The 25,262-nt window shown below is 34.5% G+C and overlaps 1 protein-coding gene across 1 annotated transcript in view; it reads right to left on the bottom strand.

Annotated features, from left to right (window-relative positions):
• The window catches only part of CSMD3 (CUB and Sushi multiple domains 3), a 1,016,080-nt gene that overhangs the window by 569,165 nt on the left and 421,653 nt on the right, over positions 1-25,262 (bottom strand). Inside the window, exon 10 of the mRNA XM_006916698.2 lies at positions 23,878-24,002. Within this exon, the coding sequence (XP_006916760.1) occupies positions 23,878-24,002 (125 nt within the window). The remainder of the gene's footprint in view (positions 1-23,877; positions 24,003-25,262) is intronic.

The raw sequence follows: 25,262 nt of genomic DNA, 5'->3' as shown, positions 1-25,262 counted from the left end.
GGAAAAGATTCCGCTTTTCCAGGTGTCAGGTTCAATCTAGGTGTAGTGTGTTCTGTTTAAGTATGCTTCTGCTGTCTCTCCTCATGAAATAGGAACAAAGACTAAGTTCGTCCTGTCAAACCAAGCAAATAGGGGTTTAGAATTTATAAACAGTTATGGCATTATGCCAAAAATTTGATGTATGTATAAAAATTATATGAAATGGGTTTGATTATTTGTTTTATAGCTCAGGAAACTGAGGCTTATAAATAATTTGTTTATGGCCATATAGTTAAGAGGTGCAGTAGAAAATTAAACCTGTATCCATCTGACCCCAAAGTCTGTCCTCTTAACCAAAGGGTATTCTAACTCCATAAATCAAGATGTGCCACAGTTAGTGTATGTGTACAAGCAAGGGTGTTTGTGTGGTTGCCTTGAGGGCAGGAAATGTGGGCAGATAAAGTTATGTGCACTCCAAAAGTCTTAGAATCTTTATTCATCTAGAATTATGTGTTCATTGAATATAAATCGATATTATATGCATTGCTTTCTATTTCCTCTGTCAATTCTTATTATATGAAATCCACTTTTCTGTATGTATATTTCTCCATTAATTTTGTACTTATTAAGCATTCTCCTCCTATACTGTCATTCCTATGAATATATTATTTTATCTTGGTGCAGGTGAGTGAATATAATCACAGGCTGGAAATGTTTTCAAATATTTGCTGACAGGTAAAATGTAGTTACCATGAGGAACATATATAAGAAAAGACTGTTCCATTACTTCAAAGACTGCATATTTTAATAACTATAGAGAAGATGAACTTAGAGCTTATATTTTTAATTCCAATTCTGCTCCACATTGAGACCTTAATAAGACACTGAATATTAATGAGTCTCACTGTCCCTTTCTGTAAAATAGGAGTCATTATGCCTTGCTAAAGATTTTATTGTGATATGAAAAATATAAAATGAAATAACATGAAATTTTACTGTCATTAAAAGAAAAAATAATATATTTTTAACAAGGTATATACTGAAATTTACATATTATGAAAGTGCGTTACGGAAACATCAATAACCTAATGTACCTGCTGTTCTCACTACGTGGGCTACTATTTCCTCAGGTGACATATACATGTTTTCCCTCAATTCAGGACACAGCTTAAATGGCATCTCACAGAGAACTTCTCTGACCACTACATCCAAAATAGCAGGCTGTCATTCTTAGTTTTTCTTCACAGTATTTACCTTGCAAATATTCTCTATTCCTATGTCAATATTTATTTGTTATATGTCTCCTGCCCTAGAATATGATTTTTACAAGAAAAGAAACTTTGGCTTTTTTGTTAAGCATTCTATCTCCAGAGCTGGGAATAGAGACCAGCAAATAGCAGATTCAAAGCAAATGTTTGTTGAATAAACAAATGAACTAAGTCTATACACAGCCATAGCTAGAAGATTGAGAATAATGGCACTACTACTATCAGTTAATATTCTTATTATGCACCAGGAATTATATGCTTACATCATCAAACTTTCACAACAACCATGGGAGTAGATATCATCATTTCCATTTTCCAGATGAGGAAATTAAACTTAGGCTAGACTAGATTAAGTCATTAATTCCCAACCTTGGATGCACATTGCGATTATATGGTAACCTTTTAAAAGTACTAGTACCCAGTCCCCAACCTTAGAGTTGTAATTTCAGTGTAATCCCTACACTAAAGTAATTAAATTAAAATCTCTAGGGGTAGGACCGGAGTATTGGTATTTGTTTTAAAGTTCCCATGTGATTCAAAAGTATAGCCATCATTGAGAACTTCTCCCTAGTTTAAATAAACTGCCATCCCCTAGTCATATAGTTAGGATGTGGTGGAATAAAGATTTGAACCTGATTTCTCTAACTTTTACTCAATGCTCCCTCCATATTTTACACATCTAGTATAGTAGAATGTATAATTTTAATACCTTGTCAACTATAATGTCACAATATTACTGGGACTTTGAGAAGGTATGATATTGTATTTAATGGCACAATTTTTAAATCCATGATGTTCCACTCGGTTTAGTTCCCTCGAGTTAAAAAAACCAAAAAAAACCGACAAAAAAGCACTCATTGTTTCTTGTTCCTCTGCACTACATAGGTGGCTTTATGAAACAGCATATACAGAGAGGAGCTCTGTATCCTTTGTAGATAAAAGGCAAGCCCCTGAAAACTATTCTGTTAAAAACCCTAATAATGTTAAGAGGAGCAGAAATGTGTTACAAAAGCATTGGGCTGTGACTTGATAAAACCAAATGAGTGAGACTTCAGACCTAAACACATTACATTTTAAGCCAAGTCTGATAATTTAAAGAAGAGAAACAAAAAATGAGATAGGGTATCCATGATATAAAATTTGGATTGGTTTTGAAAATAAATGATCTCAAAAGTTATATTTACTATTGTTAATATAACTAATAGTTATATCTACTATTGTAGGTTCCAAGAGATTATAATATCTACAAATGTGACCATGCTTTTCAGGATGATAGCATCAACAAGGAGAGACTTGCTTGTGTAAGCATTACTTTCAGCCAGATTTATGGACCCAGCTAGCACCAAGGCATTGGTATAATTTACCTTTATATAGTGGAAAATAACACAGGCACAAAAGTGAGAAAGATTGGGGTCTGAAACCCAGTCCTCCCACTTTTTAGCTGTATGGGCAAACGCTCTAACGCCTGAGACTCGTTTGTAACTACAGTTAATTACGCAGTGTTATTAACTATAGTCCCCATGCTATACATTAAATCTTCACATCTTACTCATCTTATTAAAATGAATTTTTAAAGGGTAAAAAAAAAAATGATTGGTTTGGGAAAGTACTTCAGCAATGGTGATCATGGGAGCCTGGACAGAGAAATGAATAAAAGTAACCTGATATAATTCTGGGAAAATTTTTCCAAAAAGCACAAACCCTAAAGGTAAAATCCTGAGGAGAAAATGAGCTGATTTATTCTGGGTTCAGCAAAAAGGCCACTTGTCCAGAATATTGTAAGGCAGAAAAAGAATGAAAAGAAAGAAGAAAGGAAAGAAAATTAAAAATTGGGGGTTGGAAGGTAGCTGTCAAAGGTAGACTTAACCAGATTGGGCAATTGATTGGGGTTCATAATGGATGGTAGCTGTCAAAGGTAGACTTGACCATATTGGGCAATTGACTGGAGTTCATGCTGAGGGAGACAAGTCAAGGAGAAATCCAAGAATTTGAACCAGAATGATTTCTCCATCAACTGAGAAAAAGATTTCAAGAAAAAGAGAAATTTGGAGGGAAAATAAGGTGTTTGATTTTAAACAATTTAAATTGGAGATGATATTGAGACATTCTATGGGCAATAAACAGCTGGAGATAGTAGTGTACAGATGAGGAGTCACGGTTAGATAGGTTTTAAAAGTCACTGGCTTATAGGTGAGAGACAAATTCCCGAAAAAGCAGAGGATTCACAGCAGACGCTTAAAGAGCAACCAGCAGTAGAAGAAAAATATTTTTTCCATATGTCATCTTTTTCTAATGTTTCCTCTCTCTATAGTGGGTCTACCTGCCATCAAGTTATCTGTACTGGTTTTAAACATGTCCACAAATTCTTTGACACTATCCCTCTTAAACAGAGGTCAACTTCATTGACTTATTTCTAAGGAATATAACGTGGTGGAGATGATGCTCAGTGATTTCAACGCAAAGTTATAAAAGGCTCTAGAGCATCTGCTTGGCACTCTCTCTGAGGGAATTTGCCCTTGAAACCCAGCTGCTGTTCTACACCAGGAACTTCGGCTGTAGGAAGTCAGGCACAGAAAGTCTACATGTGGCTGTTCTGGCCACAGCACTAACATATTACAGTATCATCCAGCATCAAACTTCAGATATGTGAACAAGAGAAACTTCAAATGTTTCCAGTCCCAGCCTTTGAACTGCCCAGCAGATGCCAAGTGATACAAAGAAGAGCTGCTCCTGCAAATAAGTCCTACCCAAACTGCGGATACCTGAGCAAAATAAATATTGTTGGTGTTTAAATGACCAAGTTTTGGAATGATCTGTTACATAACTGTAGATAAGCAGAAAATGGTGTGGGCCAGACATTCAGAAGTCATTTATGATTCTGATTTTTTTTTTTTTTTTTTTTACCCAGTCCCACTTTATTTAATCCATCACTGAAATCCTATGGATTTTTCTTCCCACATAATCTCTGAAATTCATTTACTCTTCTCCATTTCCATCACTACTACAACAATCTGAGTTATAATTTCTTGCTGAGACAATCTTTGATTATATTCTCTAAACTATAGCCAACATGTTATATTTTCAAACCACAAATCTGATTTTATCTACCCTCAACCTTTAAAAACAGCAAAACAACAACAGCAACTTCCTGTTGCTCTTAGAATGAAATCTACTTTTCTTAGCATAGCCTACAAAATCCTGCCCAGTCTGGCCCACTTGTCTTTACAGGCTTATTTCAGAGCAATCCTTACTCTCTAGCTATTCTTGCCTTCTAATTTCTTCACTCATATTCCTGTCCAGCCATTGCACATACTACTACCTCTGCATGAAATTTTTTCTCTCCCTTCCTTTCTTACTTTTTACTAATCCTTCAGAGATCAATTTAATCATTATTTGGTCAGGTAAATCTTCCCATTTCTAGGCCATCACCCCATTTAATGTCTTTATTGAGCCAAATACTCCTTAGAACATTATTATTCTGATAGTTGCACATGTGTGTGCATTGGTGTGTACCTGTCTTTCCCCCACTAGACTGTAAGCTCATTGTGGGCAGAGGCCACGTTCTCATAGTTCAATGTTTTATTCCAAGAACCTAGTCTGAAGCCTGACATACAGAATATGCTCAATCAGTAATCTACATATATTTGTAGAGGAAATTAAGAATGAATATAAAGACAGTTTAGTCAGCAGTATAGGAAGAAATCATGATGCTTCAAGTTTTGAAAGTGAAAAGAGAAAAGAAATAGTCTAGATGTCTATCTGTAGGGCTTTGTTTGTTCTGGCCCTAAATATCACATCATATTTGGATCTCATCTGATAAAGAACTCAAAAAACTGGTTCATTTTGGTAAATAATCTCCCAGATTAATTTGAACATATGTATTAATGGAATGATATGTTAATCTCCCAGGAAAAGAGGCATTTTAATAGAGAATTCCTGAAGATACAATTTGTGTGTGTGTGTGTGTGTGTGTGTGTGTGTGTCTAGGGGAAGTGGGGGCAAGAAGAGATATAAGAGTGAACAAGACAGGAAAGAAGAGAGTAAAAGAGAGACAAAGAGAACCAATTTGAACTATAATATAAAAGAATAATAAGTAGATGTGGCAGGCAATTTTATTTCTATTATATAATATCCAGGTTAAAAAAAAAATCAAAAGCACTAACAGAAAAGACACTGAGTGGTCCCTTTTTCGGTGATTTATTTACGAATAAGATTTCAAGTTTAAAATAGATAACACCTTCTGTCGTTATATTTTCCAGCCAAATTATTATCCATATAAAGCATTTTTATAAATTATTTTTTCTTTACTACTGTGCACAAATGATACTACGATAAAATTTTAATCAGGCTTCCAATGTTAAATAACTTCATAAATTTACAATGCCTAATAAAAACCAAGAAAAGTAATAAGGATACTAGTCACATCCTTTTTAGTGCTTGAATGGTGATATTGGTGGACTGATTTCAAAGAAAATGTTCTTATGCTTGAAGAATTCAATTTTCCTGCCAATAATATAATTATGCTTAGCTTGCTGATGGCGCTGCATTTCTGTTGCTTTTGCACTAATAAAATTTATCACGTAGTATGCATTACTGTTTTCATTTGTCATTATAGGTCTTAAATTCAATTTTTGTGTTACCTGTGAATAAAAGACTTGTTGGATATTAGCTCTCTAGTAATATTTTGTTTTTTAGCAAAAGGAAATGCTATATTTAGGCTTCCTTTCCTTCTATATAATTTTAATGATAATGTTTAAATGTAATGGAGTAACAATAAAATATGTAAACTTATTAGTAGTGCCTATTTTAATACAGTATACACCTTTGATATTTTGTTTCAACATGAAAAGAAAATAAAATTCGGTAAGATTGAAAACACCTAACAAATATGTATATGTATGTGTGTGTATGTAAACATATACATAGCCCATGTTCATGCACACACATCTATACATATAAGTTGGCAACTGCATACAAAATTGCTGGAAAAATTACTTTTTATTGTTAAAACCACTGTATGCTTTGTTTATCTTTCATCACATGAAATAATCTGATTATAAGATAGATTGCATTTTCTTCTCTGTCATAAAACATCAAATCCTTGGTCAATGGACAATACTGTGGGAAATTACAGAAGACATAAAACTTAAAACTATTTCTTTTAAATGCTTTATATTAGATTGTGTAACTGTAAGTTTTGATTACTAACTTCAAATAAACAGAACTTGCTCTTAAAAATGAGCAATGATACATTAAAATATAGGTTAAATGAGACTGATTTCAGTTTCATATACATAGACATCACAACCTTGACATACATGCAACATGTAACATTCTTTAAAATATCATTTAAAAGCCAAAGCTTTGAATCCCTAATTCCAATGCAGTATATGGTTCAAGTCTATTCCTTCTTTAGCACTCTCATCCACCTTCTTATAATCTAAACACTCATCTTACAATTGTCCCAGATTATGCAGACCCTAGGATTTTGCCTCTTCATTTACTAGTTAGTGGTGCAGAAAAATGCCATTGTTAGCTCTACTCTTGCAGAAATCTGATTAACCAGCACTAAACAGTAAATTCATCATACTGCCCTATGTCCTTTGAAAAATAATGAAGCAGATTTACCAAAAGCCTGTGCACAGAAACTTATATTTCCACATTGCTATTTAAAAAAAAAAAATTATACCCATCTAAACATTTGAGTCTTTAAAATTCTAAAGAATTCACTAAAAATTGTGTAATATATGTTTTCCTTTATTTATATCCATCTACTCAAAATTTTGCTTGTCTATACATATCTATATATATGTATACATAAATACATATCTATATATTTATATTTACATCTATAAATAGATCTTCCAATCAGCTTCAGTACATAAAAAGAATTATTGGCCGATACTCATTTTATTGGTTAGAATAAATTAAATTCAATATGGAAGGTTATAATGTTCATTAAAATAAATTTTATTGATTCTATATTTGTAATTATTTTTGTATTTTTTCACTTGCTACAGTGGCCACATTTTTCTGATCACTGTGTTAGTAACGCTTTCTCTGTGTCCATGGATGAGAGAGTGAGCAATCCCCTTCAGAGCCATCATGGCAGTCATGGCCCACGGAGTCACAGCAGGCTATCGAAAAGGAATTTAGTACCAACAAGATCGAGCAGTTTATTTCTGGGCAGTTGAGAGATGATTTTCCAAGGGTCTCTTGTGTGTTTGTACTTCTTGCACACAAAACCATTTGTGCTGGACTTTATTTTCAAGAATTTTATGTAGCAAACAGTCTTAGAAGAGAGAGTGTCTCCTTCTACAACAAATCACAGATTTGCTTACGATTTTGGAAGTTAGGGATACACCTTCTTCCAGAACAACAGGGCAGGCATGATAACTACCCTTTATAAAAGTTTAAGGTTTCCTAAATTCAGTGTCGCTCTCCTATAACACACAGTATGTGGAGCTGATATCTTCATCTGGCCATGTGGAAACTGGAGCTCAAGAAAGTGGTGCCAAAGCTGATGCTCTGGCTACTCTCACTGTTGTGAGTACCATACTGTGAACTAGGCACTCTCTGCCTTCTGCCAGCATCCACGAAACTGTGGAAGTCTAACTTTTTAAGTTGCAAGTATGGTAAAATCAAAGACCCTTCACGGTTTTCAACAGTTTAGATTTTGAGGACAGGATGCTGAGAAAGAAAATGCTTTCTAAAAGATGAAGAATGCCAGTCCCATAAGCCAATTAATGGGATTTGAGAGAAGTTTCTGGAAATCAATGGCAGACACAATGACCAAATTTAATGGCCCATCGGGTAATAAATGATCCTCTACTTTACTGCCAGTTAACGAGGAGACACTGTGGAGGGGGCTGCAGGCTGAGCACTATAAAGTAAGATCAAAGATAGCGGTCCTAACAGAATGCTGCGGTTTGCTAACTCTCTTCCAGATAGTGAAATTTCTCAACAATTTTGCAGTCGGTCTCAGGTGCACACCATAGTAACAACTAGTATAAAGATTTGTACGAGGAAGAGGAGGCAGAAGTTTCTGCCCACCTTTAGAGAAGTTATGGAGACGCTTGCTTACACTGAGAGTGAAATAGGAGAATTTAAGACTAGTGTGTGAAGAAACCGGACTAATTGTTTGGACTTTGGTTTACTTCAGAGGTGAAAGGGCAGAGAGAATAATGCTTGATAAGAATGACAACAGCAGGTCCATCTTATGATTCACCCTTCTGCAATGTACAATGTCAACCACAGATCTCTTTGGAGATAATATGAAAAGGCCTCAGCATTTTTGGCAGTGGATTCTAGCTGCTATAATGGAGCTCACAGCCCTCTTGCGAATAATTCACTGAAACAAATTCCCATAAGAAACCATAAATAAAGTATTGACTAATATTCTGGCCTTCATTGCTCCAAATTGAGTTTACAATGCTGACAAAGTTGACCTACAGACGGATGAGAAACTGACTCAAAGATATCTAGAAAAATCCCTGAATGCAGCCACTGCACTGATCAAAACTGAAAGTAAACTCACTTCACTTTCTGGCATGAAGCCACTCTCTACCTTCGTGTTCCCTGATTCTTCCCTTCTTCCACCAACTTGATCTCAGAGACTTTAAAGACAAGGAAGATTAGAAGTCTCCCTGACCCCCCGATGGGGAGCAAAGGCCATTCTCAGCTCTCTAAATATGCAGAATTTAGGAGACAGGAGAGGGTTTCACACATTTATGACTATTAGTTATAGGCACTTAAGTCACTATTTTGGTCCATACTGTGGAATACTAGATGCCCAATTCAAAATGATGAAGTCTGAGTAGAGTTCACTGACTCTTGGATTGCTGTCATTTGCCTAACTGTTTAGTCTGCCACTTAGAAAACGATATATTTAAAGATAAAAGACACACTCTTTGGGGCTATGAACTGTGAAAAAAAAATTCAGCTGATGATAAAACCAACTGAATCTTTAATGTAGATGCCCATGTTAAGGCTCCTTCTCAGATGAGATCTATTGGAAGAAAGTTGCTGATCAAGTCTGTACTACCCACATTGCCACCATTACTGTCTAGGTCCACCATCCTTCTGAACATGGCAACACATACACACTATAAACTGGATACAAAGTAAAGGACTCTGTGTTTCTGGCGCAGGGGATATCATGACACCTCAGACTGTGATTCCTGTTAAAAGCTGCCCCATTTGTCTTTCGGTAAGGGAAGTCATTTTGCATGAGTCATAACACTGGCTACTGAGGGTAGACTGACTGTATCAGACCTTTGACCTCCTCTCAGAGTTATCAGTGGTGCTTTAGCACTGTAGACACTTTTTCAGGTTATGGTGTTGCTGGTCTAGTCTGATCAGCCAAATACGGCCATATCACTGGAGCCCTAGAATCAAAACCTGGTCATGTTTTTGGCATTCAGTATCATTTTCAGTCTGAAAGTAGTTGAACTATTATCACGAAAGCCATTCAGTAGTGGGCTGATAGTAAAAGTATTTGGTAGATCTTCCATGTTTTCTACCATCCACAAGCATCTGGAACTGCTGAGTGTTGAAATGGCTTAGTCAAAAATGAACTTAAAAAATTCCTAACTCTACTCACTCCCTTCTTCTGGTCTATAAGCCTTTGTAAGACAGTTTGGTCACTGAATAAGACCATCTTCAGAAGTGGGTCAGCTGCTTCCTGGGTAATGATAATAGGGGTGGGGCATACACAAATCTGTTTTGCTAATTTGAGATTTCACTTTGACTATTCTTGGGCATGGTGTGTCTTTCTTCCCCCAATATCAACCACATCTCTGCTTGGCTTGTAATCCTCTGCTTGTTTTTACAGTCCAGGTAAAACTGGCTTAGGATGTTGAGACTTAACTTGGCTTCTGTTGGGCTGACACGATCCTAGGTCATACAGATATTAGTTATTCGATTAAGTACACCCTGATCACTGAGCTTTAGGACAGAGGCCTACATGGACCAAATTTGGGGTTTTACTGAGACACTATAAGTTTTTTTTTTTTTTCTCTTAATGCCCTTGTTCTATTTATATCTTACATATGTGAACGAAATGTCCAAATGAGAATATATGATGATTGGAGAAAGGTGGAATCCTCACTCCTGGAAGAGAACACACTGATTTTGTGGATGTGAAGGGGGCATAACATATGGGGAAAGATAGGTATGATGAATGAGAGGCACATTAGCAATCTTTGTTTTTCAGAATCACCCCTGGAGGCTTTTTTAAAGAAGAAAAATACTTTGGTATAGCATTCCTAAACTGTTGTGAGTACTTATGACAGATCTGCCATGTTCTGCCAGATATCTTTAACAATGATTTGATCATGATTATCCTTAATTTTACCAAGAAGTCTATGAAAACAGCAGGGCATAACCCCAACTTCTGCACTTCTCAGGTAAAACATACTTCCAGATATTCTCCCCACCTCCATTCTTTTTTTTTTTTTTAAAGATTTTTATTAAAAATATGGCTAACATACAACTTTGTATTTGCTTCAGGTGGACACCACAGTTATTCAACACTTACATACCTAAAGAAGTGATCATCGTGATATGTCCAGCAACCATCTGACACTGCACAACACTGAGGCTGACCGGCCACCTGGAAGCATTTTAAGGGCACCTGGTTTCCTGAATGATGCAGGTTTCCCTTGGGAGATGATGGCATCAATTTTATACAACACTGTCTCTCCAAAGGCATGATGTATGCCCTAGGAACTGTTCTTATGTGAAAGACATGTATTAACTAGACTTCGTTTCCAAAATATGGAGGTATCCACCTTAAAGGTTTTAATAACAGACATTCAAGAGTTTAAGGGAAATACCACCTATAGGTAACTATAAGATTACTGTGAAGATCTTGCCACTTGAGGCAACCTTGTTTTCTTGGGGGAGCTACTGGGAAGTATGGTTGATTCATAATTTATGGGTACCCAGCAGGCTGATTCATTATCCTATAGTGAGGGTAACTGAATTAGAAAAGGTGGCATAAAATTATTCGCTAGCTTTAGCTAAATTGATCAATGACACCACAGTTGATTCTGGAAGGCACTCAAATCAACCTCAACTTACCGGGCAGGGTTATCATAGATGGTAGAATTGCCCTAGACTTCTACCTTGTGGACAACAGCAATTGTTAACGCATCCCACAGTACCTGGATTAACGTCTTGTGACAAGTGCAAAGATCGATACCACAGTGAAAAAGAAAGCCATCTGGCTTTCTAAAGTAGACATTGATGGCTGATGTGATTTGTTCTGCTAGTCGGGTCTGAGTCTCTAGAGGCTGGCCTCATTTTGTAGAGTCCTGTTGATAATAATCTTAATATTGTATGATAAAAATTGAATGGATTTGTTTCTAGCCTCTGGCGTTCAGATCAATCAGAATGTCATACTAATGGAAATTCTCATGGGAAAATGTTCCAGAAGCCAAGATGTAAAAATGAGGGGTAGATATGATCAGGAGTCAGTTCTCCATGGGTCTATTATAGTTGTAGACATCTTACAACCAAAGATACTAAGTGCCCTTGATCTGGAAAAAAAAAAAATTAAAATTGTATATTGAACTAAAGGTTATCCATTTGACAACCTTGGAAGACAGAGATTGTGTCTTCCTCCAGGGCAAAGGAATAGGCATATCCACTGCCCATTATAAAAGATTTGGAATCCCTATGCTCAGGGTTCCTTTCAAAGCTATAACAGAAGCTATTAGATGAGGAGCTATTATCACATCCTCTTATGAGGCCCAGGAGGACTGGGGCTCAGAGTAATGGCAACAATGCTGATATTCTGGCTACTACTCTTAATTTGAGTAGTAAACTGTCCTTTGTCTCTGACCTAGGGATCTTTTGACTTCTGTTAGCAACTGTAAAAGTGTGGCAATTATGTAAAACTCAGACCCTTAATAGTCCTTGACATATTCCTCTGAACATCCAGTGAGGCATAGACTGAGTTCACAAGGCTGAAAAAGAAGGACTATTGTTTACATCACAAGAGCCCTTATCAGGCAATCCATCAAAAGTTTCACTAAAGTAACAACCCACATATCTTCCCATGCTTTAATGAAATCGAGTCTCTACAACAGCTGAGAACTCTTGATTCCATTAAAAACAAACCTCTAAAAATTGGAAAAAGAAACAACTATCCTTTATATTTATTATCTATCCTTCCCCAGCTACTGTCAACTAGTAAGATCAACTATTAATAAGTGTTTAAGATAGTGGGACAGGTAAGGCCTGAATATCCTTAAATAAAATTGCCTGTTTCTTTCAAAACTAGGCAATATAAAGAATGAAAGTAACCTCAAGCTTCCTGGGGTACATTATTGAAGTTATAATTAGGTGTGTCAATACTTACATTTGACTATGAAGAAAATAAAAGATGAAAATGTGAATATCAACCTACCAAATAGATTAACGATATTTTGGAATGTGAGAAGAAACTTTGTTTTATGAAGAAAGGGAGAGCTTTTCCAAGGGCCTACTCGGAAGAAATGAACCAGAAAAGGGAGAATTCAGAAAAATTATTCGGACAAAACCTACAAATACTGCTGAGTAAGGGTTTAGGAGGCAGAGAAAAAAAGCAGTTCCCACCCAAGGGAGCCAAAAAGTCTTATATAGGCTGGAACTGGGAGTCAATGTTATTTGCAAGAAACTCCATAAAGAGCCAAAACTTTATGTGAAACTTTACAAAGTGTAACTGTTATTCACCATGTCCATAATTGTATGTTTTGCATTCTTCAGTATGTTGGGCTCCTTAATTCAGTGCAGTATAGTGAAAACAACATGGACTTTGAAATCATTCACATCTAAATCTGAATCCTGGTTCCAGCACTTAAAAGCTGTTTTCTTGAGCAATTTACTTGACCTATTTTCTCAACTATAAAAGGCAAAATTATTGTGTTAATTATAAGTAATATATGTAAAGTAGTCAGCACAATTTCTATTATAGAGAGGAAATTAAAGAAAATATTGATAAATATTATCACCATAAACCTACAATAGAGCAAATAGTTCTTAAATCTAGGTATTCTGACTTTAAGCCTGCATTTCTTTTTACCAAAGAGACATAATGAAAGGTAATATAGGATGTGGTCATATCTACCTTTCTGGAACAGTGTTTATGATAGGAATTAGGAAGAAATAAAGCTGAAAAGAAATTCAGGGTCAGTTTTTGGAAGCTCCAAAATGCCAAGTTAAGAAATTCTGAATTGAATAGTAAACCAATGAATGATCTACAGAATGAAATGGCATATTGAAAGTGTTGTTGTTGTTGTTTTAATAAGAGTAGTAATATGTGAAGCAAATATAAAAAGAGAGAAACTAGAGAAAGTTAGAAAATTATTGCACTAACATAGCCTAAATCAGCAGCTTTCAAAATTGTCACTGGAGATTAGCATATTTGGGGAACTTGTGCTACATACTACATTCCTAATTTTGATGATAAACAAAGATTAGAATATTAGAAGTTCTGACGAGTCTGTAGTTAGTTGTACAACAAATCATCTATTTATCTAAATAATATTAAATACCTTTTTTACATCTGACAATACCCACTATTTTCTTCCTAAGTTATTATCATTTCTCAAATAAGCTAATCATATTCCTCCCAGGTTTTAACTTTATCAATCAGCTTTGCCTTACTGAGAAAAAAATGTTTGCATTAGAAATTTCTGTCATACTTCCTGTAAGATGAAATAATTAAAAGGGCAAATTAAAAAAAAAAAAAAGGCCAAACACACAACTTTGGTGTTCATAGCTCAGAATAATTGTCGTGTGTAATTAGTAAATATTTTTATGGTTATAAAAATAAAGAAAACAGGAGTTCTTTTATGAAAACCTGACAAAATATTTTCTAATAACATGGTCTTTATGATATTTAAATTTTCTTTTTAAAATACTCCAAACAGGTAAGAAAAATGTCATATTCCATCCTTGCATAATTCGGAAAGAAGTTTTATACTAAAGAAAAAATAAATGTAAAAAATGGTAATGCATTCAGAAAACATTCCTTATAGAAAGCCACATTCGATCCTTCAGAAAGCAGATTTACAAAAACAATGAAAAATTTCTCACTTCTTTATGTTTTTTATATCTAAAGATTTTGTTGGCCTTTTTTACCTTTAGAATTGGTAGAAATGTCCAGGGCAATGTAAGATATGTTAATGGTTATTAAAAGTAAAAAGTGTCATAACACTCAAAGTATTTATTTTCAGAATAAATATGTAATTTCAGATCTTGCTAAGTATGAATATTTATCCTTCAAAAGTTAAAACAGAAGTTTACTCAATATCAAGAAAATGACTATGAACTTTTATTAACTTTAAATAGGTTCAGAACATCATTTTAAAAACGGAGAACAAATGAAATTAGCCAAGATGTCTCTTTTTACTTGTGCCTGAACTAAGGAAATATTTCTCTAGTGAAATAGCACTCATTAAAAAATCAGTCATAAATACTGACCTAAATAATAGAAATGTGAAATTTGAAATATTTTTACAAAATAATTTAAAATAAGCCAGTAAAGCAAATGCTGCATAAATTGAATTATTAATAGACAAAAATAAAAGAGGTGCAAAAGTAATGCATATGTTGAAATGTTGGCAATTTTGACAAACTTTAAAAAGAATTTGTGTTTCATAAAGTCGTATTTAGTTATTTAATTTTCTTCTCATAATTATTTCCATTCTGCAAACCAACATTTGTCTTGTCTTATTTCCTTGGAATAAATAAGCTAAAGGTGACTAAAAAGGACAGTGAGAATGCAAATGAAGTATAGCTCCTTCCATTGTTACTTAATTTTAATTCTTCCCAAGAAATACTTAACTCAAAGTAAATCAGTGCCATTTTCAGCTGGTAATACATGATAAGTATGAAAATGAGTCCATCTTTGACATTTAACATGCAAATTTACATTGCTTTCAGGATCTGTATGTGTCCATTAAGGAGAGGAAGTGGTGAGCTGCTGCTTGAGCTCTGTGATCCTAATTCATCAAACTTCCACTTTGCTACTCTGTAGAACAGGAATATGCTATATGTAGCTAAATGTTCCAACCAGCCTGGTGGTGAGTACTTTACTACTTGGGAAGGAGGGCAAGACTCCCTAAGACAACAATATCATTTCAAGTTGTTTTTTGAATTTTCAATGCTGTTAAATTGACCAATTTATCTCAGAGGGGACGTATTTACTGAATTATCCTCTAGAGACTTTGATTTAATTGGTGTGGGTCGGGACATTGGTTTTTATTTTAAAAGCTGTCCAACTGATTGTAATGTGCAGCCTGGGATGAAGACCAAAGGCTAAATAAAACCCTCAGGACATGACTGTGTTTTTCAGAGGCTGACTGCTTGGTGGGTTCCCCCAGCCCCCTATTCCCATCAGTTTCATCTTCAGTTCCACTCTATGTCATTATAGAACTGCTGGATTTTTCTCCTCAGATAACCTCACCTACTTTACAGAAAAACAGTGGGGAGGAGGCAAGTGCACCATTTGAGAATGATACCCTGTTTCCATCTTGTAAAATTATCTGTATGTTCATGGCTACTTCCTCATGGTCTCCCACCTCAAAGGAGAGGGTATGCTAGCTCCTATCCAAGCACAATGTCATCTCCTCTGTTCTGAATCCCAGACCCTTCATGTCCTGAACTGTATCTTCCAACTGACCCAGTTCTCACCTGTACCTCATTCTCTCACATGCACTGGACATTTGTTCTTGATTTTAAACCTCTCATATCTTAAAAACAAACTTTCTCCAGTTGCATACTCCTGTCTACTAACCTAGCTCTTGTCTTTGCTTCATAGTCAAGCTTCTGCTTTTCTCTTTAAGCCTTAATTTTCTCACCTCATTACTCCTCAACTATAGCCATGTGTCTTTCACATCAACAATACTAATGAAAATGACTTTACCAAGGTTACTGGTGACCTCTTGGTGGGTGAATTCAATGAGCTGTTATTTTCTTGGCAATTCCACAGCATTTAACAACAGTGACCAAATCTCTTTTATAAAAGCTCTCCTTCTTGTGGTATTATAATACCATTCTCTTGTATTATTCATCTGTTTTCAGCTGTTCCATTTTCAGTCTCCTTTACAGGATTAACTTCCTCTGCTTAGTTGTTGTACACTGATGTCCCTTTCAGTCTACTCTTCTAACTCCTTCTCTGTATTTCTCTTATCACTGACTTAATCGAAAGTCATACTTTTTTAAAATCAGAATTAATAGCCACCAAACTGAAAACTCTGCCTTCAGTGTTGCCTCCCTCCATTCATATTCCATTTTCTATAATGTCCTGTACACTGGTATTTTATATGTTTGCCCCTCATATCCACTACCATTCTCATTAGCCTTCTCTACTATGTCTTTAAGGTTTAGCTCAGGGTCTTTCCCCTGTAGGAAGCCATCTTTTTGAGCCCCAGGACATTCACCTTTAAATAGCTCTAGTATGGAACTTATGATAAAGTATTATAATTATATATTTACTTTGGAATCTCCTTTTACCTGCAACCACTGAGAGTAAATAAACTGTAGGTATGGACTTTGTCATATCTTTTTATCCCTATTACCTAACGCAGTGTCCGACTGGCATATAATCATCACTCAATAACTACTCGTTCAATGCATTGCATGAATAAGCCATTCTGTTTTCTTGAGGAAAAGATAATTCTTGCTCAGCATTTTCTCCCTTTACCTAATAAATAATTAGCATTTAAATATTAATGTTGTTAAATAAATGATTTCCAAAATAAAGAGATATATAGTAATATTCAACTCAGAGATAAAATGACAAAGTAATATTTTCAAGGTCAATGAAATTTATTTCCCCAAGGTTAATATTACCATTTCTATCTTCTGTCTTTTTGTTTCGAATTGTCCTTATGACTTAAATATTGTCTGTGTAACCAGGCCTCTGTTGCTTTAGAGATGGTCTGTGGTTGTTTTATTTTGAAAGTACTGTGTTTTCAATGAGACTGTACATTCTTCAAGGGTATGATTTGTTCATTTCTACTCAGTGTTTCTTATATTGTGTCTAGCATAGTGGGAAACAAAACATTCATTCATTTAAGTATTTGTGAGTATGTCTGGCATGTGCTGGGCATTGCTAGTTGTTGGGGATGTTGAAGCTTTTTACCTAGGTCCACAAAAATTACTGTAATACTAGCTAAGCAGTAGAACATATTTTATACATTAATACAAGAAAAGGTCTATCAAAATATGATACATCCTGTATGTTCATATCAGGGGTAAAAATCATGATTTGTAAAATTTCAAATAAATTTCAATATTAAAAATTTCTCCCTTCTCACCATTCATGTCCGTTTATATTTTGCCTATGCTTTTTGTTTCCTATTTGGTGGTCTTTCCCTGGTTTGTACATTTTTCATTTCACATTGTATCTTTCATTTTGTATCATACAATTCTGTATTTTGAGTGCATAAATGAAGTGCCAGACATTCTAGAGTTCACACTGTGATCATTTAATCTACAAACTCTCCTGCGGGAGAGAGATCCCTTACTTCTTCCACCATGTGAGGTCACACTTTGAAAGTTACAATAAAAAAGCCAGTCCTGACCAGACATCACCTCGCACTTCTCAGCCTCCAGAATGTGAAAAATAAATGTTTGTTGTTTAAGAGCTGTTCGGTTATGATATTTTTGTTATACTGCCAGAGAAGACTAAGATAAACGTCGAGCTAAAAAAAAAAAAAAAAAAAAAAAAAAACCTTAACATGTTCCAGAATCAGTAATTTAACTTAAGAATATTTAAAATTTACAATGGAAAGAAGTCTTTACTAATCACCTTGTGCACATGCCCTCATCAACTTACAAGAAAGCAAACCAAAGCCAAGGAAATGTTTAGCAAGACAAGCAGCTCGTACTCCCAGGAAATGGCTGGGCTGGAAACAGAAAAGTCCTCACTGGTATCTACCGCGATTTACCCGCCTCTGTACCAAACAGAATCATTTATTTGCTAACTATTTACATAGTTTTCTAATAATTTATGAGGTAGCCAAAATGTGTGGAATGCCTTTCTGGACAACTGTTGGAAGGATACATTGAAATGCAAAATTTCTAATTGTTCAGGTAGTTTTGAATTTGAATGATATACATAAATGCATCACTATTCATATCCACAAAATATGTAAATGTCATCTTATCGTTAAAAGACGTTCATCATAAGAGCTCAATAAAATTTATTCTTATCAAAATTACATAATAAATTTCAAACTATTGTTTAAAAAAAAATCTATCCAGAAACAGAAATGTATGAGAAATCTCCACATCTAGACCATCTGTCTTTTTTCTTTACCATATGTCACTCTATTAATTGCTAATATCACCCTTATTATGCATCATCTCATCTGTAACATTATTTCATGAAACTAAGAAGGCATCAAAAACAACTATAGAAAAACACCTGCTATATGTGTCTCTGGTTGATAAATTTCAGCAGGTTCTGGTTTGCTCTTGGGCAAAATTTTCTAATTGTTTTTGCATAACAGGAAACCTACCAGGGCAACTTTCTCTTGTTACAACCAACACATTACTATCTTCTTTAACTGCTTTTTATAATTCATTAAGTCTCCCACAATATTTATTCAAAATGTTTATTTAGCAGCTATCGTGAACAAAAATACGGGCATAATGATCACTGGGCAAAACATTATGAAGAAGAATGAAATATGAATAGGACTTTATATGTGAAAGAATTTAGAAAACTATAACCCCAAATCTCTTAATAAATACTGGTTAATGAGGGTCATAGCTCTTAGGTTTAGTTAACAATTATCTATTATACCAATTGTATATCCATTTTTTTTTTTACTTTGTATATGAAGAGAGGAATTTAACCTAATTATGATCCTTCTATTTAATCAAAGGCAATAGATGGATAGGCCACATTGGTAACTGTTCTGTTCTTGGCAATAGCTGAAACAGATCCACTGAAAATGCAAGCATTTTAGAAGTACTGATTATTTTGTTCTTTCTGAGATGGTTTTGGTTGAAGGAGCAAATCTACTGCCCATGAAATGATTGGGAACTGCTGTCAAAAGGAAGAGAATTCGATGCTAAATTCTGTGATGAGGACAGTAAATGTGAAGTAGTTTTGGTGGAGGAGATAAAGGAAAATTGAAGAAGTTAGCAAAGAAATTTTAGAGGAGATGAAAGTTGAGTAAGACATTGAAAGGTGGGCAAAATATGTGTGTGCTCTCGTTCAGGTGTGCTTTCACTCAGGACAGGTCAGATATATATGAAAATTAGCATGGTGATTCTGTTCGGTATTGAGATGCTCACATAACTTTTGGTATAGTTGAACAACTGGAAGGAGACAAATCATGGATGATTTTGTAAATGAGGTGAGTTAATTATTATCAGCAGGAGCAGCACCACTGCCACCATCACCTCTACCCATTGTCTGTGTTTAGCCCATATACTAAGTAATTTTATATGGATTGTTTCATGTAAATTCTAAATGTGGAGGGGATGAGAAAAATTGTAGTGATTTTCGAATGTGCTCAAACTTAAAGCAACCATCACCTTAAAATAGACTGCTCTAAACATAGTTTCGTATATATGAAGCACATGGTAACCACAAACCAAAAATCAACACTACACACAACAAACACAACACTACAGAAAGTCATCAACATACAAGAGAGAAGAACAAGAGAGTAAGAAAGGAACAGAGAACTATAAAAACAATCAGAAAACAATAAAATAGCAGTAACTATATGCCTATCAATAATTACTTTAAATGTAAATGAATTAACACTCCAATCAAAAGACAAATGGATCAAGAAGAGGTGACATACATACATACACACATACATAAATACGATGGAATATTATTCAGCCACAAAAAAAATAAAACCTTACCATTTGAGACAACATGGATGGACCTAGAGGGCATGATGCTAAGTGAAATAAGTCAGAGAAAGACAAATACAATATGATTTCACTTATAAGCTAAATCTAAAAAATAAAATAAATGAACAAACAAAACAGAAACAAACTCATAAATACAAAGAACAAAATGATGGTTGTCAGTTGGGAGGAGTTTAGGATGCTGGATGAAAAAGATGAAGGGATTAAGAAGTACAAATTGACAGCTACTAAACAGTCACAGAGATGTAATGTACACCTTAGGAAATATAGTCAATAATATTGTAATAACTACATATGGTGTCAAGTGGGTGCAAAAATTATTGGGGAGATCACTTTGTAAGTTACATAAATATCTAAACATTATGCTGTACACCTGAAACTAATAATAATATTGAATGACCAAAAAAAAAAAAAAAGCAACTCCCTGATTTAGCCCAGTTCCCAGTATTTTTGTATTTTTTTATATTTTTGCCTTCCTTTCTAATCCTTTCTTTAATTATCCCTCCAATTACTCCTTTAAGTGGTTCATGCCCTTATGCTGTAAGAGACAAAAACAGTGGTTATTTAGGGCCTTCCAAATAAATACTAATTGAAAATTAATAAAAAATTAGTCAAATCAATCAACATTAACTCTCTTAAATGTCTCCTAGTTAACAAATTGTCAATTCTCATAGAAATTCTGTTTCTTTGAACGTCATGAACGTCTAAAATAAACATTCTATATATCATTTTAGTGCTTAAGTCTGCTTATTTGCATAAGCTCCAGCTTTTGGATATCTATTGCATTTTCAACAAAGAAATAATGTTTCCATAACTATAAATTGGCAAATATCTCATATACATATCCCATTTAGGGAATAAAAATTATTGTCTGACTTTATGTAAAATCCATTAATATTAATTTCTGAATTGCTCTTTTTCTTTTAATTCATAATTTGCTATTTGTGTGAACTTTCAGTCCCTTTAAAATCACCATTTCTTGATTGCCCAACCATGCAATACATAGACAGCGGCTATATTAATAACCTCTCAAAGGTGCAGTGCACTGATACTGCTATTTATGCTGCTGTCTGGAAAAAAGCATATTTATTCTGTCCAAGCACCCGTGAGACATGAAAACTATTCTTTGTTCAGACTCACAGTGGATAGTCATTTCAAAACTTCAATTACTATTTCAGCATGTTCCCTCCATTACCATTTCCAGAATCACAGACAGTAATTTCTAATAGCAAAGCGTACTTTATAAACTATACACACATATGCCTTGCATTCAGTGAGTAAATAAAGCTATATATAAATGATTAATATCTGCAGAAAAAAATGTAAAATTTAGATGAAATCAGATCAATGTATGAAGTTTAAATATGCAAATTTTATACCTCCCAGCTAGTGATGAAAGACTTGAATGAATAAAAACTGTACATATATATATGTATGTATATGTCATCTATCTTGGAATCACAGAAACATAATCATATGTTAACATTCAACAAATATTTCTTGAGATTCAAGTCAGTACAGAACGGTTCTTTGTGCTACAGGGTTTATGAAAAATAAAATAATGTCACATTATTTCTGCCTTTGAACAATTTATGATCTTTATAAATGATTCATTCCTTTTATTGAAATGAGAGTCTTAAATGAAAAAAATGGTTTATAGTCTCAATCTTATTTTACATAGAACTTAAACTCCATGATCTAGCTATAACTTTTCTTGTGTGAGATTTTGTTTTTGCATTAACATTAATCTCTTTTTCTTGAATCTATCCTCTATCTTCCCATTCTATTTTGCCACTGAAAAATGCACACATCTAATTTATGTAAAACTGAAGCAGGATATCATTTTGAAAACATGCTTTTCCCTATAATGTCTCTTATAACTATAACTTATCTTGAGTGGAGAACACTATAAAAAAAAATCAACCTTATACAGTTTACTGTTCTAATAATTGTCGGGATATTGATGACAGTAACTCTCATGATACTTATTACACAATGCCCCCCTTATGAAGAACAATGCAAAATATTTACGACCTCAATGCCCCCCTTATAAAGAACAATGCAAAATATTTACGACCTCAATGTCAGGAAAAAGTTTGCTTTTGTTGTGTCATATACAATGGTTTTTGTGTACACTAATCAAGTTTCCCTATTAGTTTGGTTGCTGTCATATTAAGTCTAATATGTAAGCCATTCTTAAAAGTTGTTTACCAACTTATACTTAAGTTTTGTTTAGGATCCTGTTACTATTTTACCTTATTTTTTCATTATTCCCATTTCACTGTTTACGAATTTTTAATGCTATTTTTATCTCATTTTGTAAGCCTTTGAAAAGAAGGGTAATGAATAAGCATCTATCTGTGTCAGGAGTTTTATTTGAATCTGAGAAAAATCTAGATTATGTCTTTTTCTTACTTTTGGTTGTCATTGCCAAGAGACTGGAATATATCCGTTGCTTCCATTTTATCATTTTCCACTCTCTCCTTAATGCTCTGAAATCTGTCCCCTCTTCCCTCTCTCTAGTCTATGGATAGTCTTATGAAGCACTTTGCCATTTTCAGGTATTTGAGCTTGAGAAAGTGACTCGATCTTTCTATGCCTTATATTCCTCATTTCTAAAATGGAGACGAAAATGCCTCCATTGGTTTGTTTGGAGCATTAAATGAGATGGCGACTATGCTGTGGTTAGCGCAAGTGCTGGCACATAGTAAGTGCCTGAAAAATGGTGCCAATGCTGACAATGTTATAGCGATGATGGCTCGTCTCCTACAGAACTCTATTTCTCAGTATCTTCACTTTTAACAACATAAGATTTTTCTAGTTTCATGTACTTGAACATTCATCTTTGACTGTATCTTATAAGCTTCTCCTTCCATATCTAGCTAGCTGTCAAATATTTTGTCTTTTTCCCTTTATAGAAGCTCTCAAATCTGTCCCTTCTTTATTCCTCTAATACCACCCTCATTCTCTCTGAGAGAAATCTACAGGGTGTGGTGATCTGTAAAAATGTTCTCTGAGAAAGAAGAGCTAACAGAATTTTGAGTACTAAGACACTGAAATATGCAGAAACGCCATTATTACAAATAACAACAAACAAGTAATCAAGAATGCCAGCAGGCTAGGATGAGCTGTTCATTTTTAAACAGTTTAATAAAGTTTAGAAAAAAGAGTCCTCATATAATTTAATTTAAATAATTAGTTGGTAGAAAGTGGTGGGAGTAAGTTTTATCTGCAGTCACGGGTAATATGAAAACTACGGCACTCATTGATTTGTCTTAGTTTAAATTAACTAACTATAGAACCTTAGTTTAAATTAACTAACTATATATCCACTGCCACCCACATCATTACTACTGGATACATAAGCAATTAAAATGGCAAGTCATAGAAATGGAGGTAGTATTATGGTTTAAAAAACATCCCTATCATCCATATCAATGCTTATGCAGGGTAATTTGTGATTTTAAAAAAGGCCTACAAAATCACCAGTGCCTTGCATTACATATTTTATGTTCCGATTTGTTGCTATGTGATTATTAGATTGGGAACTCCTTGGGAACATAACACAGTTCACATATTACAGATTTTCAATAAATATTGTTAAATATATGAACTCAATGTTTCCTTAAAGACTGCATTACTCCTCAAAGATTTCACTAAAAGTTATACTCAATAGAACAAAGTTCAGACCATTAAAATGTGTTAAGAGAGCATTTTTATTTTAAGGGCTTTTCTTTACCTTTACATACAGGTCTGTGATCACTCCAAGCAGCAAAGACTTCAGCTATCCGTTGACAGGTGATGCTCTTAGCGCCCTGTAGGACATAATCTTCATCACAAGAAAACTGCACAGTTGATCCAAGGCTAAAATTGAACAAAGGATTAAAAAACAGGATTAGAAGCATGTAACATAATGATTAGGCTCCACTTCTACTGGCAATATCCAATAGGTAAAAAATGTTCCATAGTGACAAAAGTATCTTTCTACTGAAAAATCAAAATATGAAAAAATGACTCGTACGAAGGTATAATAGAAGTCATAAACATATTAATCTACTGTAAATCGATAACATGCAGATATTGGTAGAGACTGTACAAAGCTGTCATCAAGTTTAATTGTCTTGTTATTAGTTATAGAAGTCAAGGTTAAATAATTGACTAAGTGACCCATCCTAAGTAGGTGGTAAATGTGAAGCAAAAAGTGGAACTTCTGTCCTGATCCCAGCGCCTGTGTTCATACCACATTATAGTACTTCTCTAGTACTATAAGCATATTTATTTGGACAAGTATTTGCACATTCACATCTATGTGTGTGTGTGTGTGTGTGTGTGTGTGCGCGCGCGCGCACGCATGTGTGTGTCTGTGTGTTTAGGGCTGCAAATTGAACTGATTGTTTTTCCATATGAAATTCACCCATCCTTTATTATTTAACCTATTGTAGTTTAGATTTTGCTTTCCTTTCCACTGAAAGTGAAGGTACTAAAATGATGGTTTTTCAAAACCTTAATTGCTAAGGGTTAATGTTTTGGTTTTTTTTAATGAAAAAATGGCCATGTGATTCCTTTCCAAAAATTCTTAAACAGCAACTCACCAGCAAAAATGTATATATAAAGTCCAATTTCCTTAACATAGCATAAAAGCCTTTCAGCAGTAAGTCCAGGCCAACTTTCACACCTCATCTCTAGCCCAGAGCCACACACAATGAGCACTTCCAGCAGCTGACAGTTTCTGGTACACACCATGCTAGTTTCTGTCTGCAGGGCATTCCCCACCCTTCTGGCCTACAGGGTCTTACCTGTACCCTCTCACCCAGCCTGAACAGCTCCTGCTCAGTTCCCTGAGTCTGTCATGCAAGATGACAAGATCACATTTGTGTTCTAAGAAAATATCTCTAGAACAATGTGGAAGACAATTTAAAAGAGAGATAAATAGAGAAACGCAGGCCAGTAAGAAAATAACTCAAAACCTTTAGGCCAAGAGTTGGCAAACTATGTCTACTGCCTGTTTTTACACAGCCCAGGAGTTAAAAATGGTCTTTATACTTTTAAAAATTTGAAAAAAATAAAAAAGAATATTTTCTGAAATGTTAAAATTATATTAAATTCAAATTTTATGTCCATAAA

Source organism: Pteropus alecto, unplaced genomic scaffold, assembly GCF_000325575.1.
Source record: "Pteropus alecto unplaced genomic scaffold, ASM32557v1 scaffold164, whole genome shotgun sequence".
Taxonomy (NCBI): Eukaryota; Metazoa; Chordata; class Mammalia; order Chiroptera; family Pteropodidae; genus Pteropus; species Pteropus alecto.
This window is presented reverse-complemented; position numbering and strand designations above follow the sequence as displayed.